Source organism: Euprymna scolopes, chromosome 19 (genome assembly GCF_053919585.1).
Source record: "Euprymna scolopes isolate OS-2025 chromosome 19, ASM5391958v1, whole genome shotgun sequence".
Taxonomy (NCBI): Eukaryota; Metazoa; Mollusca; class Cephalopoda; order Sepiida; family Sepiolidae; genus Euprymna; species Euprymna scolopes.
Window position 1 is genome coordinate 79,916,097 of NC_136500.1, and position 13,892 is coordinate 79,929,988.

The following is a 13,892-nucleotide window of genomic DNA, read 5'->3' on the forward strand; positions in this document are numbered from 1 at the left end:
GAAGTTAACCAGTGATGCTTTTGCTGTGTGGAAGGACTTCAGCTGGTCGCCTTCCAGAGAGATGGGTTTGTTTTTTCTCTGTATGATATTCGTCAGAGGGGTGAGGAGACTTGAGCATCCTGGGATGAATCTTCGGTAAAAATTTATCATTCCCAGGAAACGTCGCAGCTGCTTGATTGATGTGGGTACCGGAAAATTCTGGATAGCTTCTACTTTCTCTGGCAGAGGGGTGATTCCACGAGCGTCGGTGTGATGGCCTAAAAAGTCAATGTGTTGTGCTCCGAATTCGCATTTGTCTGGGTTGATCCGGAGGCCGTAATGTGCTAGGCGGCGGAACACTTCATCCAGATGTTTCTCGTGTAGGTCAGCATCTCTGCTAGCCACCAGGATGTCGTCAATGTAAGCATAGACGTAAGGTAGTCCACGCAAGACTTCGTCTATGAGTCTCTGAAATGTTTGGGCTGCGTTGCGTAATCCGAAAGGCATTTTGGTAAACTCAAAGAGTCCAAAGGGAGTTGTCACTGCTGTCTTTGGGATGTCCTCTGAGGCCACTGGGACCTGATAGTAGGCCTTAGTCAGGTCTATTTTCGAAAAAATTCTGGCTCCCTGTAGGCCGGCGGCGAAGTCATGGATGTGAGGAACGGGGTACCGGTCGGGGACCGTGGATGAATTTAGTTTCCGATAGTCCACGCATATACGGAACTCGCCGTTCGGTTTGGGTACCAGGTGCAGTGGTGAAGCATATGGGCTGTCCGATGGGCGGATGGTGTTGTCCGCCAACATCTCTTCAAATGCTTTCTTGGCGTAAGCTAGTTTGTGTGGAGGTAGTCTTCTGGGTCGGGAAAATGCTGGTTGTCCGGTCGTCTTAATGTGGTGTTGCGTCTGGTGTTCCCCTGCATCGGTAGATTTAATGGGCTGAGTTAGGTCCTTGTACCGGTGCAGGATGGTTGCGTACCGTGGATCGTGTTGTGTTGCCACGCTGATTCCCGTCGTGTTGAGGCTTGAAGGGGTTCCTATGATTTTTATCGAGGTCACGCCGTCAGACAGGGTCCTTGTCCTCATGTGGACGGACAGGTTGTAATAGGCCAGGAAATCGGCACCGAGTAATGGTGTTTTCACATCGGCCAATGTAAATGACCATTTGAAATCCCGCCTGAGGTTGAGGTTGAGGGTTAGTTCCTTGTTGCCGAAGGTTTGTATGGTTGATCCATTTGCTGCTCGAAGTTGAAAGGAGGTGGGTTTCAGGGTGGGTCTGTTGGTGGGTGGTATAACACTGATAGCGGCGCCGGTGTCCACTAAGAATTTGAGACTGTTATTACGGTCCCACACATAGAAAAGACGACTGTGTGGATGTGTCCCGACAGGAGTAGTCGTCGCTGTCTGTCGGTTTATTCGTTTCCCTGGGCCTTATTGTAATTGCAAGGAGGTTGGCATTTTTGGGCCCGGTCACCGAAGGATTGGTGGTACCAACATGTGCCTGGGAGGTTCCTTTGTCCTCGGCTTGGGGAGCGGGTACGGCTTCGGTTCCGGGTGTGGGGTATTGGGCTACGTTGTCTCTGGCGTAGGGAGAGTTTGAGCTCTCTCAGCTCTGCTCGCAGTCGAGTAAGTTCGTCTTCCAATCGTCGTGAGCGGTGCCCGGGGTCACTCTCGACATGATGTATCCGTTGGTGTGCCTGTGAGTATACTTTGTCGGCCGAGTCTGCCACTATTTCCAGGGGCGTCTCTACGGGTACTAGTGCCAGGACCTGGGTAATGTTTTGCGGAAGCCGATCCAACCAAAGACCGCGGAGAATGGGCTCTGCCATGCTGTTGTTGCCGAGTCGGCTCTTCATCAGTCGCAGGAGCTGGGATGGGGTTCTGTCCCCGAGAGTCACATTCGAAAATAGGTCTCTGATGAGATCCTCGTCTGAACGGCCGGTTCGCTTGAGGATTGCTTCCTTAAGGCAGGTATATGGGAGTTGCTCTGGAGTGTTGAGGAGGATGTCCTCTACTTCTTCTACCATAGATGGAGGTAGTGCCTGCACCACTGAGGCGTATTTCGAGTCCTGGCGAACGACCCTCCGGGCTGCAAAAATTGCTTCGAGCTGGATGAACCAACTCCTGGGGTTCACTGGATTGTAAGGCGGTAACTGGACCAGCGGGGCAGAAAAGTTAATCTCCGGCTCTGTGCTTTCTGCCATCTTCTCTGCCTGTCTATTTTTCCAAGCCTGTGTCTGTAGTATCACGTCGGGGTCACCACTTGTTGCGGAGAGGCCTGAAGGTGGTTAGCCAACTGACCGTGCAACTAAATATATATCAGACACAAGGACAAGGAATGAAACAACAGGACAAAGAAGAAATGACAAACTCTGGTGGTTTAGTTTAAAGACGAAGATTCGCCTTTTATTTAAACAAACGAAAGGGTGGCAAATGCAAATTTGTTCACTGGGCGATGCTGGTCCGGGATCCGTCGCCGGTGTATTCGGTAAGGGGGATGCTTGTCGGTTCGCCGTAAGCTGGAATGACGTCGGAGGAATCGGCGTGGTAACTGATGCGGGTGATTGTTTGACTTGGGTCCGACTGAGATGTTACTGATACGTTAGCCTCAGGCTATGAGAGGAACGGACGGACAATTGGCAACACTGAGTTTTCAGCATCCACTAGGTACGGACGGGCGCTCGGATCGGACTGACACTGAAGGAAGAAGTCAGTGTATGAGAGGTACAGACGAACGAATTAGCAAACACTGAGGGTTCAGTGTTCATCAAGTACGGACGGACGCTCGGATCGGACTGACACTGAAGGAAGAAGTCAGTGTATGAGAGGTACAGACGAACGAATTAGCAATGCTGAGGGTTCAGCGTTCATCAAGTACGGACGGACGCTCGGATCGGACTGACACTGAAGGAAGAAGTCAGTGTATGAGAGGTACAGACGAACGAATTAGCAACACTGAGGGTTCAGTGTTCATCAAGTACGGACGGACGCTCGGATCGGACTGACACTGAAGGAAGAAGTCAGTGTATGAAAGGTACAGACGACATGGAGGCCAGAGTCGTGGTGATGATGTGGACTTCTACGGCGTGGAGACCGGAGCCACTGTAGTGGTAGTGGACTTCTACGGCGTGGAGACCGGAGCCACTGTAGTGGTAGTGGACTTCTACGGCGTGGAGACCGGAGCCACTGTAGTGGTGGTGGACTGGACTGCTACAGTGGTGAGACTGGAGTCACAGTGATTGCGCGAGCGTCGAACGGTTAGGGAACCGTGAGCAAGTGCAGAGCTTTGCCGAAAAAACCAAGCCAACGAGCGGCGAAAATATCGCCGAAAATATTCAGAGGGCTGCTAGATACCGGGGACGGGCAGGAAATTGTTTCTATTTATAAACAACAGTTAATATTAATTCCCGGATGTGTTCTTTACGAGCAGTCGATGCTGAAGGATTTCGTTGTTTGTATTTCAAAGTTTTTTCCAGGAAATTAAAGTTTGTTGTTTTTGTTATTGTTGTAGAAAAGATGTTTTTTTTAAATTTCTTTTCTACAACGGGGCCCTGAAATCACGTGACAGCCGCCGACATTGCTGCTGCTGATGATTTTGGCGAAAGGCCCTCAATTGGTTGTCGTCTGTCGCGCTGTTGTTGTTGTTGTTGTTGTTGTTTACTTGCTACTGCTGATTTCGGTAGAGTCTATTAATTGCTGTTCGTTTGTAATGCTGTCGTTGTTGTTGTTGTTGTTTACTTGCTACTGCTGATTTTGGTAGAGTCTATTAATTGCTGGTCGTTTGTAATGCCGTCGTTGTTGTTGTTGTTGTTTACTTGCTACTGCTGATTTTGGTAGAGTCTATTAATTGCTGGTCGTTTGTAATGCCGTCGTTGTTGTTGTTGTTGTTTGTTAGCGGCCAAGCCGCGACAAGCATTAATCAGAAGTGACTTTTCCAGGATATATATCAGATCAAATCAGCTAACGAAAAATTTCAACAAAGTACGGGTACGGATCTTGATTTTAGCCAAAACTTAAATTTTGGGGAAAAAAAAAGAAGAAAAAAAAGGTAAATTTTTAGATTAGGTCCACCTCCACAATTTTCTATTAAATGACTACTTCTATAGGGTTTCGAACCCCTTTCGGGGTTTGTATTACTGTACACATAGATTCGAAAAAGTTGTCAAAAAAGAAATATATAACAAATAAATGTTATCAAAAGCAAGATAAGTTACTTTTCTACCTAACTGGATATATTTTTCGTGTTTTTATTCAATATAACATATTTATTCAGCTCGAAAAACATACAGTGTTTACCGATGTATTCGAAAATTCAAGATGGCGTCTCACACTCTCTTTAACACCGTAAGTATGGAAAAAGGTGTTATAAATAAAAAACTATACAAAATACTATTAAAAACCCGCCGAATATATGTCAACCTATGTCACGGTAACATATATTGAGCGAGTTTTTAACAGTATTTTATCCGGTTTTTTATTTATAACATCTTTTCCCACACTTAGCGCGTTAAAGAGAGAATAAGACGCCATCTTGAATGTTCCAATGCATCGGTAAACACTGTATGGTTTTCGAGTTGAATAAACATGTTACATTGAATAAAAACACGAAAAATATATCCAGTTTGGTAGAAAAGTAAGTTATCTTGCTTTTGATAACATTTATTTGTTATATATTTGTTTTTTGACAACTTTTTCGAATCTATGTGTACAGTAATACAAACCCACCACCCTTATTATCATTTTATCAATGTAAAATAAACAATTTAATGTAAATTGACCGCTCACTTTGTGGCCAACATTCTTGGGGACGAGGATATTTGGTAATTGTGGCCTAGTAGACCAACACAAAACCTACCTTAAACTTGTTTTCTGGAAGTTTTCGGGTGTGCTGAAAACAAATATCGCATTTCAGTTTTCTACAAATAAATAGTTTTCTGGATATTAAGCAATGTAATTCTTTATTTTATAAATGGTGGCCATTGTTGTACACACAAACTTGTGCATATTTTTATCAGCAACTAGTTTTCATGATACTGAAAAGATAGTTTTTCGCAGGTTTCAAGTAGTAATATAATGTGGTGGCCATATTTGTTCAAAACAGAAACAACATAATGAATGTTCAAAATAATGAAGAGTTAATGTTTTTTTTATTAAAAAAAATATGTGCGTGCTTGCGCATACAACAATGGCCACCACTTAAGAGTATAAAATATTGTATTTAAATTTTCTCTAAATAAGTATTTTTATGGGTATTAAGCAATGTAATTCTTTATGTTATAAGTGGTGGCCATTATTGTACATGCAAGCGTGTACATATTTTTTTTACATTTTAGACAAATAGACACTATATTCTACAATAAACAAAAAAAAAATGTAAAGAGCTTTATAGATTTAGTCTCTGTGGGGCCTTTATACATCTTCGGAATTTTCTTAGCTTGGAGGTAGATCTACAGGATCCACTGGTATGTGATTTCATGTTTGATTGCTTTATCCGTGTACGTAATGCCTGGTCCTCAAACCTCCTCATCTGGCTACGGTCTGGTGGTGACCTGTTCTGAAGTGTGTGTGACGTTGGAACATTGCTTTTTGATTTGTGATACAATTTCTTCAGATGTGTGTGGTTGGTCAGATCTACTTTCAGGTATCGAGTTTCTTTTAGCTGGTCTGATAGATTGCCTATTCTTTTAGCAGTTGTTAGTGCTTTCAAACTCAATAATGTATGATTTTGATGCCGCAGCAGAATGCTGAATGATTTCCGGCTCCCATAGTTTTGTTTTCTCATACTGGATATAGACTGTCTGCCCCACATGTAAAAGTGGGTGTTTTCTGTTATGCTGCATGTCATGACAGTTGTTTAATCTCTCTCCTCTATTGCTACAATACTGTTCTTGTCTGCTCATCACCAAGTTGCTGTTTAGATACTAGTTGTGTCTGTATTTGTTGGTCATCAAGCAATACTGTTGAAGTTGATGTTCACAGACATTGGTGTAGCTCTGAATGCCATCATTGCTAGATAACTGTCTTGTCCAGTTTCTTTTGCCTACAACAGGATTCTCTTGCATATTCCAACCATCCTCTCATCCTATTTGTTAGATTTTGGATAATATGAAGACTATGTCATGTGTAGGAAGCTGTACGATCTGAAAAAGATTTTAAATTCCTTGCTCATAAACTGTGGATCATTGTCTGAATATAGAACTTCCAGTACACCTCATTCTTCAAATATTGTCTTCGTATTTTTGAGGTGGAGTGGAGGTGGCGTATAAATGAACTTTGACTGTACTGGCCGGCTACAAGCAGATATTCCTTTCCAGCCATTAAGAATAAATCTGTGCTGACATATTGCCATGAGTAAGTAGGAGTTTCATGCTGGTGCATTGAGTCAGCAGGGATATTTGCCTGATGCTTTTGTCAGTGTGACAATTAAGCACTATATCCTCAATTTCTTTATTCATCCTTACACAGTATATAACTAAACTTGCTCTTAATCTGATTTTCTCAACTCCTTGATGCAATGCATGGAATTCTTCCAATATACCTCTTTGCAGAGAGGCTGGTATTATGATTTTGTTGCTCTTAAGCAAATACCATCTAGAAATCTAATTTCATCTCTAAAGTTCCAAAATAGAGGTAGCTTGGTCAGTCAACTCGATTGGTAGATCAGTCAGGTATTACAATATTTAAGTTCTTTTAGTAATGGATCTTGCAACGTCTCAACTCTGATGTTCTCTATTCTGGTTGGTGAAAAATTAAAGTAAGTTATCATACTGAGGACAGTGAGGCTAATTCTTTTAATGTGCTTGCTAAATCTAATTGATAATTGTGATAGGCAGCCTGCAAGTGGTACTGTTTTTCTTGAGGTGTATTTCACTATGAAATCATATCCTTCCACCTTCAATAGCATTCTCACAAGTCTTAGAGGTGATTTTGGTAAGTTCTTTAGTGCTATCAATTCTAATGGCTTATGATCTATATGGATGATTATTTTGTGACCCCACACATAATGGTGAAATCTCTCAAAGCCAAAAACAATGGCTGACATTTCCCCCTCGATGGTTGAGTATCAAGTTTCTGGGCCTCCAGATGAAGTTACCATGCTGAATGTTATTGTTTTGGTATAAAGATAATTATCTTACCTTAGTGTTTAGTGGCTATCTATGTGTTCGGTTTTTTTTTTTCTCCTTGTGATGAAAAATAGATGTCACTGCTTATTCATTATTCCAATTCATTTAATTTTTGGTATAAGTGTGTACTTATCATATCCTTTCTGGCACCATGTTATGTTATGGGAAATTATCGGATAAAATGGTTGAGATAATGAATGGATAACATAAGAGCTTTATTTATGAAATGCTATTACAGGAAAATCGATAAAAAGTAAGGGCAGTAACTCTTCTCTACTTCCAAGTTATACAAGAGACATAACTACCACAACAGATTGTCTTTTTAATGAAAATTAATTTCTTTCAACTTCTGAATTTCGCTCTAATAACAAAGAAGTACCCACTTTTTAATTAATTCATGCTTAAAATATAATACATATTGCAAAATATATGGGGGGAAATTCTTTTGTACGTGTTCACTCCCCCTCTCCCATATTTCATTTTACAAAATCTGAACAAAATATATTGGATTGAGCAAAATTTCAAAATATTATAAAGCTGAAGAGTTAAAAAAAATTTTTTAATAATTAATTTTTTTATGGATAAATATCACATTTTTTTTTTTTTAATTTCATTGACTTGGGTACTGGGTGTCTGACAGCAGATGATTTTGTAAATAGAAAATGGAAAGAAATTCAGTTTTATAATCTCTACTATTATATAAAAGGAACTGTGTGTGTGTGTGTGTGTGTGTGTGTGTGTGTGTGTGAATTCTTTCCCTATTGATACTTAATGGCTGGACCGATTTTTATGAAATTTCATACAAATTTACTTTATATGCCTGGTAGTGTTCTTAAATAGGTTTTGTATGGGAATGTCTTCAATCAGTATCAATAATCAAAAAAATCTGATGAAAGAAGGAACAAGTGATTTTGACTAAAGCCTTATATAACTTAACATCACAAGTGCATTTGCAAAGTTTTATTGCACACAAGTAGAAAGGCCTAGCATGTAAAATCAACAGTAGGTTCTTTGATATGACAGGGACGCGTACACAACAAATGTTTCTGATAGAGCGTAATTGAATCGTGATACTTGACTTTTGCATTTTAACCTTTAATTCAAGTCATTATCACCAGAAAAGTAGAAAGGCCTGGCATGTAAAATCAACAGTAGGTTCTTTGATATGACAGGGGCATGTTCAAAATGAATATTTCTATTCAGAGTATAACTGAAGCAAGATACTTGACATTTGCATTTTAAACTTCAATTGAAGCCATTATATATAAAAATAATTTTATAAAATCAACAGTTGGTTTCCTATGATGCAAAATTCTCTACAGTATAATGTAAACTACAATGTATTGTGGACTAAGTCACTGCGGGGAGGCATGTGAAGCTTCTTACTGGTGGAACATGGTGGGTCACCAACTAGAGCAGACAATCGATTTGATTTAAAATAGGCTATTTCATTGATTTCGATGACAATAAAATATGGGAGAGTGAAACATTCATTGATCATCATTCAATCCTGGGCAACATCGAGTCTCCCTGCTAGTGTTTTGTAAAAGAACCTATGATATTTCTTAATAATATATAATATAATCAGTTGAATTGCAAAAATAAAATAAAAAAGCATTCGCAAAAATAATTAATTTTTAAGATTTAAATCATTTAAATTCGATAATTCTGAAAAGGTCAATATAAGCATAGAGTATGGTGCTACAATTTAAAAAAAAAAATAGTTTAATCTTCTTCCTATCTATCTATATGTATAAAAGGAAAAATGTGTGTATTTGTGTGTGTTTGTATATCTTGCAAAAACTTTCGACAGGCGACAAACCCTCACAAGATCAGTATCATTAATTCCTTCACCTTAAACTGGGTAGTTTTCTACAAGGAGGGATCGGTTTTTTGAGTCGTTATTTTTTTATTTACTGATTAATGATTGTTACTGACATACTTGTTAATAGCTGTTAAATGATATACTTGACTATACTTTTTATTCCATAATTCTCCAGTGGTGTTGTTTATAATTTTTATTCCATAATTCTCAAATGATGTTATTGCCTATAATTTTTATCCTATAATTTTCACATGATGTCATTTTTATCCCATAATTTTTAAATGATGATATTACCAATAATACTCAAATGATATTATTGCCTGTAATTTCTATCCTATAATTCTCAATTGATATTAGAATTATGATATAATTCAGTTCGATAGTGACATTGTTTCTGTTGAGCTGAGATAGTTCTGTTCAGTTCTAAGAGGTTTACAATCCCACGTTTTACCTTCTCTCTGAGAAGTGATTATTTATTGCTAATCGCCTGAGACACCTCTACTGAGGAATGATGACAGTATTGCTCAGGCATTTTTGTGTAAATCGGACTGCACTTATCATAATGTGCTCTCTTCTCAAAACTACGCCTGATTTTGTATCTAAAAAGAAGTTAAATGATATTATTGTCTGTAATTGTTTACCTATATTTCTCAAGTTATGTTATTGACAATAATTGTTGTCCATTTCTTTTTCTTTTTTATTAAATATCACAGAGCAGAGTTATGTGAACATGGTTAAGCTAGCTGTTGCAGTTGCAATTCTGAAGAAAAAGCCTGCCTCAGTATCAGCATCTGACTATACGAAAAGTTTGGCTTCTGCCCACTTAGAACAAATGCTACAACTGGAAGACAAGTGTCAGGAAATGGAAAAACTGCAACAAGATGCACAACTAGAATGTGCAGCAGCTGCAGTAATATCAAGTTGCACACCAAATCCTTGTAAGTAAACTATGAAATTGCATACTTTTTCAAACATTGAAGTTGAATGAGTTCTTTTTTTTTTTGCTGTTTTTTTCTTCTTACAAAGATGTCAAAGTCATCACCTACCAACCAATCCAAAGAGATGAAAACTGAATGTTTTATTTTTTTTTTTAATTTGAAACACATTAATAACTAGCGGGACCTGTGTCCTTGTGTAGCCCAGAAAAATTGAGGAAATCAACCATCTATGGCAACACTTCAAATCATAACCCCTAAAAGCAAATTGATTGGAAAGGACTAGAAAGACTATTTTCACCCAAAATGTAAAGCAATATTTTTTAAACTCTTATTTATTTGAAACAAGAAATATTGCCACTTGGACATAAGGGGCTACTGTGTGGGGATATGCGTACAGGGAGTTGAGCAGCAAGATATCTGTCTGCATTATATTTAAATTTTTGCATGTTAGTAGTCAGGGAAGCAGCAGAAAAGTGGTAATGAAAATGAATTTCAAAGTGTAGCAGTTTGAGGGAAGGAGTAGAAAGCTAGCATCTAAGGACCTCTACAATGAAGGGGTAGGATTTTGCTGCTTGTCAGGTTAATCAGGAAATTTATGTTGGGGCCCACAAGTGTTATGAGTTTGTCAGAGCACATTCCGGCAGACCTGAACAAGAATCACCCTCACTAAGAATGGCTTTCGGAATAAACACCCCCAACCACCCCATGTTAAGAACAGCTTTGGGAATAAACACCCCCAACCTCACCATGTTAAGAACGGCTTTCTGTTTTTTGTAATTTTTTCAGTGGATTATTATTGATTGGACACTGATATATGGAGGGGGGGGGTTCTCATTCAGGTTGGCCCACATTTCATTAAAGTACTTGTAAAACAGACACAGGAATGCAATATTGTGTCGATGGGATAGCGGTTGGAGCTTGGTTGTTAGAGTGGGCTTATTAGATTGGAGACAATTCATGTTGTTTGTGAATGTTAAGCCGAGGAGTTTCAACGATGAGTTCTCAAGTAAAATGCTATTAGTCATGGTAAATGATGCTTCATTGTTAAAGGAAAGAAGTTTACTCTTATTTAAAAACTATTCATAAATATGAGGTCAGCAGTATTATTATCGGAAATTTTCTTTGTAGCCATGTTGCTAATAAGGGTTCTGGAGGTAAATGTTTTACGAGGCTGACGTTATCCGCCTGATAGCCAGGGACCCAAACCTTGGACTAACCACGAAGGAAACCATACTATCAGCAGGTGCAAAGTACTGGGGCTGCTGTATTGCCATTTGGTGAATGGATTCTGGACCATGCAATAGATTCTGGTAGAGCTTCCAATGCCATCTTAGTGGGTAATTTTTATGGCTTTAACTTATCATAGTCTATAAAAAAAAAGAAGAAATATTTCTTTGCTTCTTTGTCTCCTCTACTTTCCCTCTTTGCCCTGCTCTAACCAAGTCTGTCAACCTATTCTACAAATCTCAAAAGTCCATCATGAAAAGTCTCCAGAAAGAATGCCAGATTAAACCCTCTCCAACTTCCAACATTGACTCCCATTACCGTGTCTGCTTCTCCAACGTCAGGGGTCTATATTCCAACCTTTCAGAGGTTGAAACCCAATTACAGGAGACCAAACCAGATCTATTCTTCCTAAACAAAACTGGCATTGGACTGACTATTTCTCTAGATGAGTTCATAATTAAAGGATACTCTAATTTAACATCCAAATCTGACCTCCAAGAACGCCATGGACATGGAATATGTGCCTACATTAGAGATGGCTTTCCATATGGGTGGGACATCTCTAGAGAAAACTCGTAATTGCCTCATACGTACTTCCGGATTGCACTTGCTCATACCACTGCATTTATATTTGCTCTCTATCAACCCCATAACAGCGGAGTTACCATCTTTAAGAGCATATCTGAGAAAATTGATCAAATCCGTTCTGCTCATCTTTCAGCTAACATTCATGTCTTTGGAGACTTCAATGTTCACAATGTGGAATGGTTAGCCCACTCAAATAAAACAGATGATGAGGGGAAGTTCTGTCATGATTTCTCCATTGCTTATGACTTAACTCAGATTGTTCAAGAATCCACCCATGTGCTTGACACTGATGGTCAGTATAAAAGTCTCCCAGACCTTTTTCTCACATCTTGCCCTCAGCTATGTTCATTCTCTGTTCTGTCTCAATTGAGGTCTTCCGACCACTTGGTTATCTCAGTTAAGATAAAAACAAAATGTAATAAGTTCTCTGACCTTTGTATAGTATATCGATACTCTTTGGCTGACTGAGATAGCTTCTGTACATCTACCTCTGCGTTCTATGTTTAAAGAGAACATGTTCAACATAATATCAAACCTGACAGAATGGTTAATTGTAGGTATAAACCACTTCATACCCTCCAAAAACTTCTAGCAAAAACCTAACAGCCAGCCGTGGTTCTCTCCAGAATGTGTTGCTGTCATTGCACACTGAAATCACTATTTCCATTGGTTCCAATGTAATAGATGTAGTGAGGCTAAAGCCGCCTTCAGGACTGCCAGCAACCACTGTAAAAGAGTAACAAAGAATGTGAGAGAGTTTTATGCTCAGTCTGTCAATTTTAAAGTAGCTGAGCAGCAGCTTGGTTCCTACCAGTTTTGGCAAATAACAAACAGGGCCTTGAATAGAAGTGTGTACTTAATCCCAACCATCATCAAGGAACCTGAGGTAATCTCATCAGCATCAGACAAAGCCAAACTCTTTGCCAAGAACTTTGCAGCTATGCAATCAGTGCCACCATCCACCTGTATTTCCTCCTGTGTCTGAAAACATGCTATGCGACATACAAATATCTGTGCGTGATGTTGCTGAGCTAATCAAAAACCTTAATTCCAGTAAAGCAACTGGCCTTGACGTCATTTCTATTATAGTGCAGAATAACTTCAACTAGAACTAGCTCCCATACTTCACAAAGCTGTTTAAGCATTGCCTTAATAAGAAATGCTTCCCAATACCCTGGAAAACCTCATCTGTATGTCCCTTATTTAAAAATTCAGGTGATCAGTCATCTCCCTCTCAGTACAGACCAATAAGTCTCCTGTGTGTTATGAGTAAGTTGCTGGAATCTGTGTTAAATAGAGAAGTAGTCAACCACCTCAGTAAAAATAACCTCCTCAGTGACATGCAATATGGTTTCCATTCTGCTAGATCTACAGCAAATGTGCTAACAGTTATATCTTATAGAATTAACGAGTTCCTCATGGAGGCTTCTTTTCTAGAGTAATTGCCTTTGCTACGATGTGACATAAAGGTCTACTCCACAAGATCTCCAGCTACGATATTGCTGGAAATGTCTTTTCAATTATTAAATCATTTCTCTCTGATTGGTTCATAAAAGTAATGGTTGATGGACAGAAATCAGAAGCTCACAGTATTAATGCTGGAGTCCCTCAGGGCTCCATCCTAGGCCCAACTCTTCTCCTGAACTACATCGATGATCTCCCAAATCACATCCTAAGATCATTTGTAGGTATATATGCTGACAACACTACTATCTATGGCAACACTTCAAAGGCCATAAACGACCAAGTTCTTTCTGATTCTTATTCCTCTGATCTTGATCACATTGTACAATGGGGAAAGGGGTGGCTGGTTAATTTTAATGTATCTAAAACCAAACTTCTATCTTTCCATCATCAATGCTCTGATCCCCGTCTGGCATCCATTGAAATGAATTTCTCTCATCTTAGGGAGGCTCCATGTTTTGACAAGCTTCTGGGTCTGACCTTTACTTTTGATCTGAGATTGAACACGTACATTGCCAAAGCTGCTGGAAAAATGGTGGGATCGTTCTACCGCTCTGGTAGATATCTCATTGCTGATGCAATTCTCTACCTGTATAAGAGCCAAGTACGTCCAAGAATAGAGTACTGCTGCCACATAGGAGCTGCTAGAAGCAATTTATCCTTTCTTGACAGAGTTCAAAATAGACTTCATAGTTGAGTGGGGGATGCCCTTTTCTCTTCCCTGCAACCTTTTTCCTACAGAAGAGACAT

At 39.5% G+C, this 13,892-nt stretch overlaps 1 protein-coding gene across 1 annotated transcript in view; it reads left to right on the forward strand.

The window, feature by feature from the left end:
• LOC145239779 (uncharacterized) overlaps positions 1-13,892 on the forward strand; it is a 40,847-nt gene that overhangs the window by 13,615 nt on the left and 13,340 nt on the right. The window contains exon 2 of the mRNA XM_080103253.1: positions 9,639-9,863. Within this exon, the coding sequence (XP_079959379.1) occupies positions 9,639-9,863 (225 nt within the window). The remainder of the gene's footprint in view (positions 1-9,638; positions 9,864-13,892) is intronic.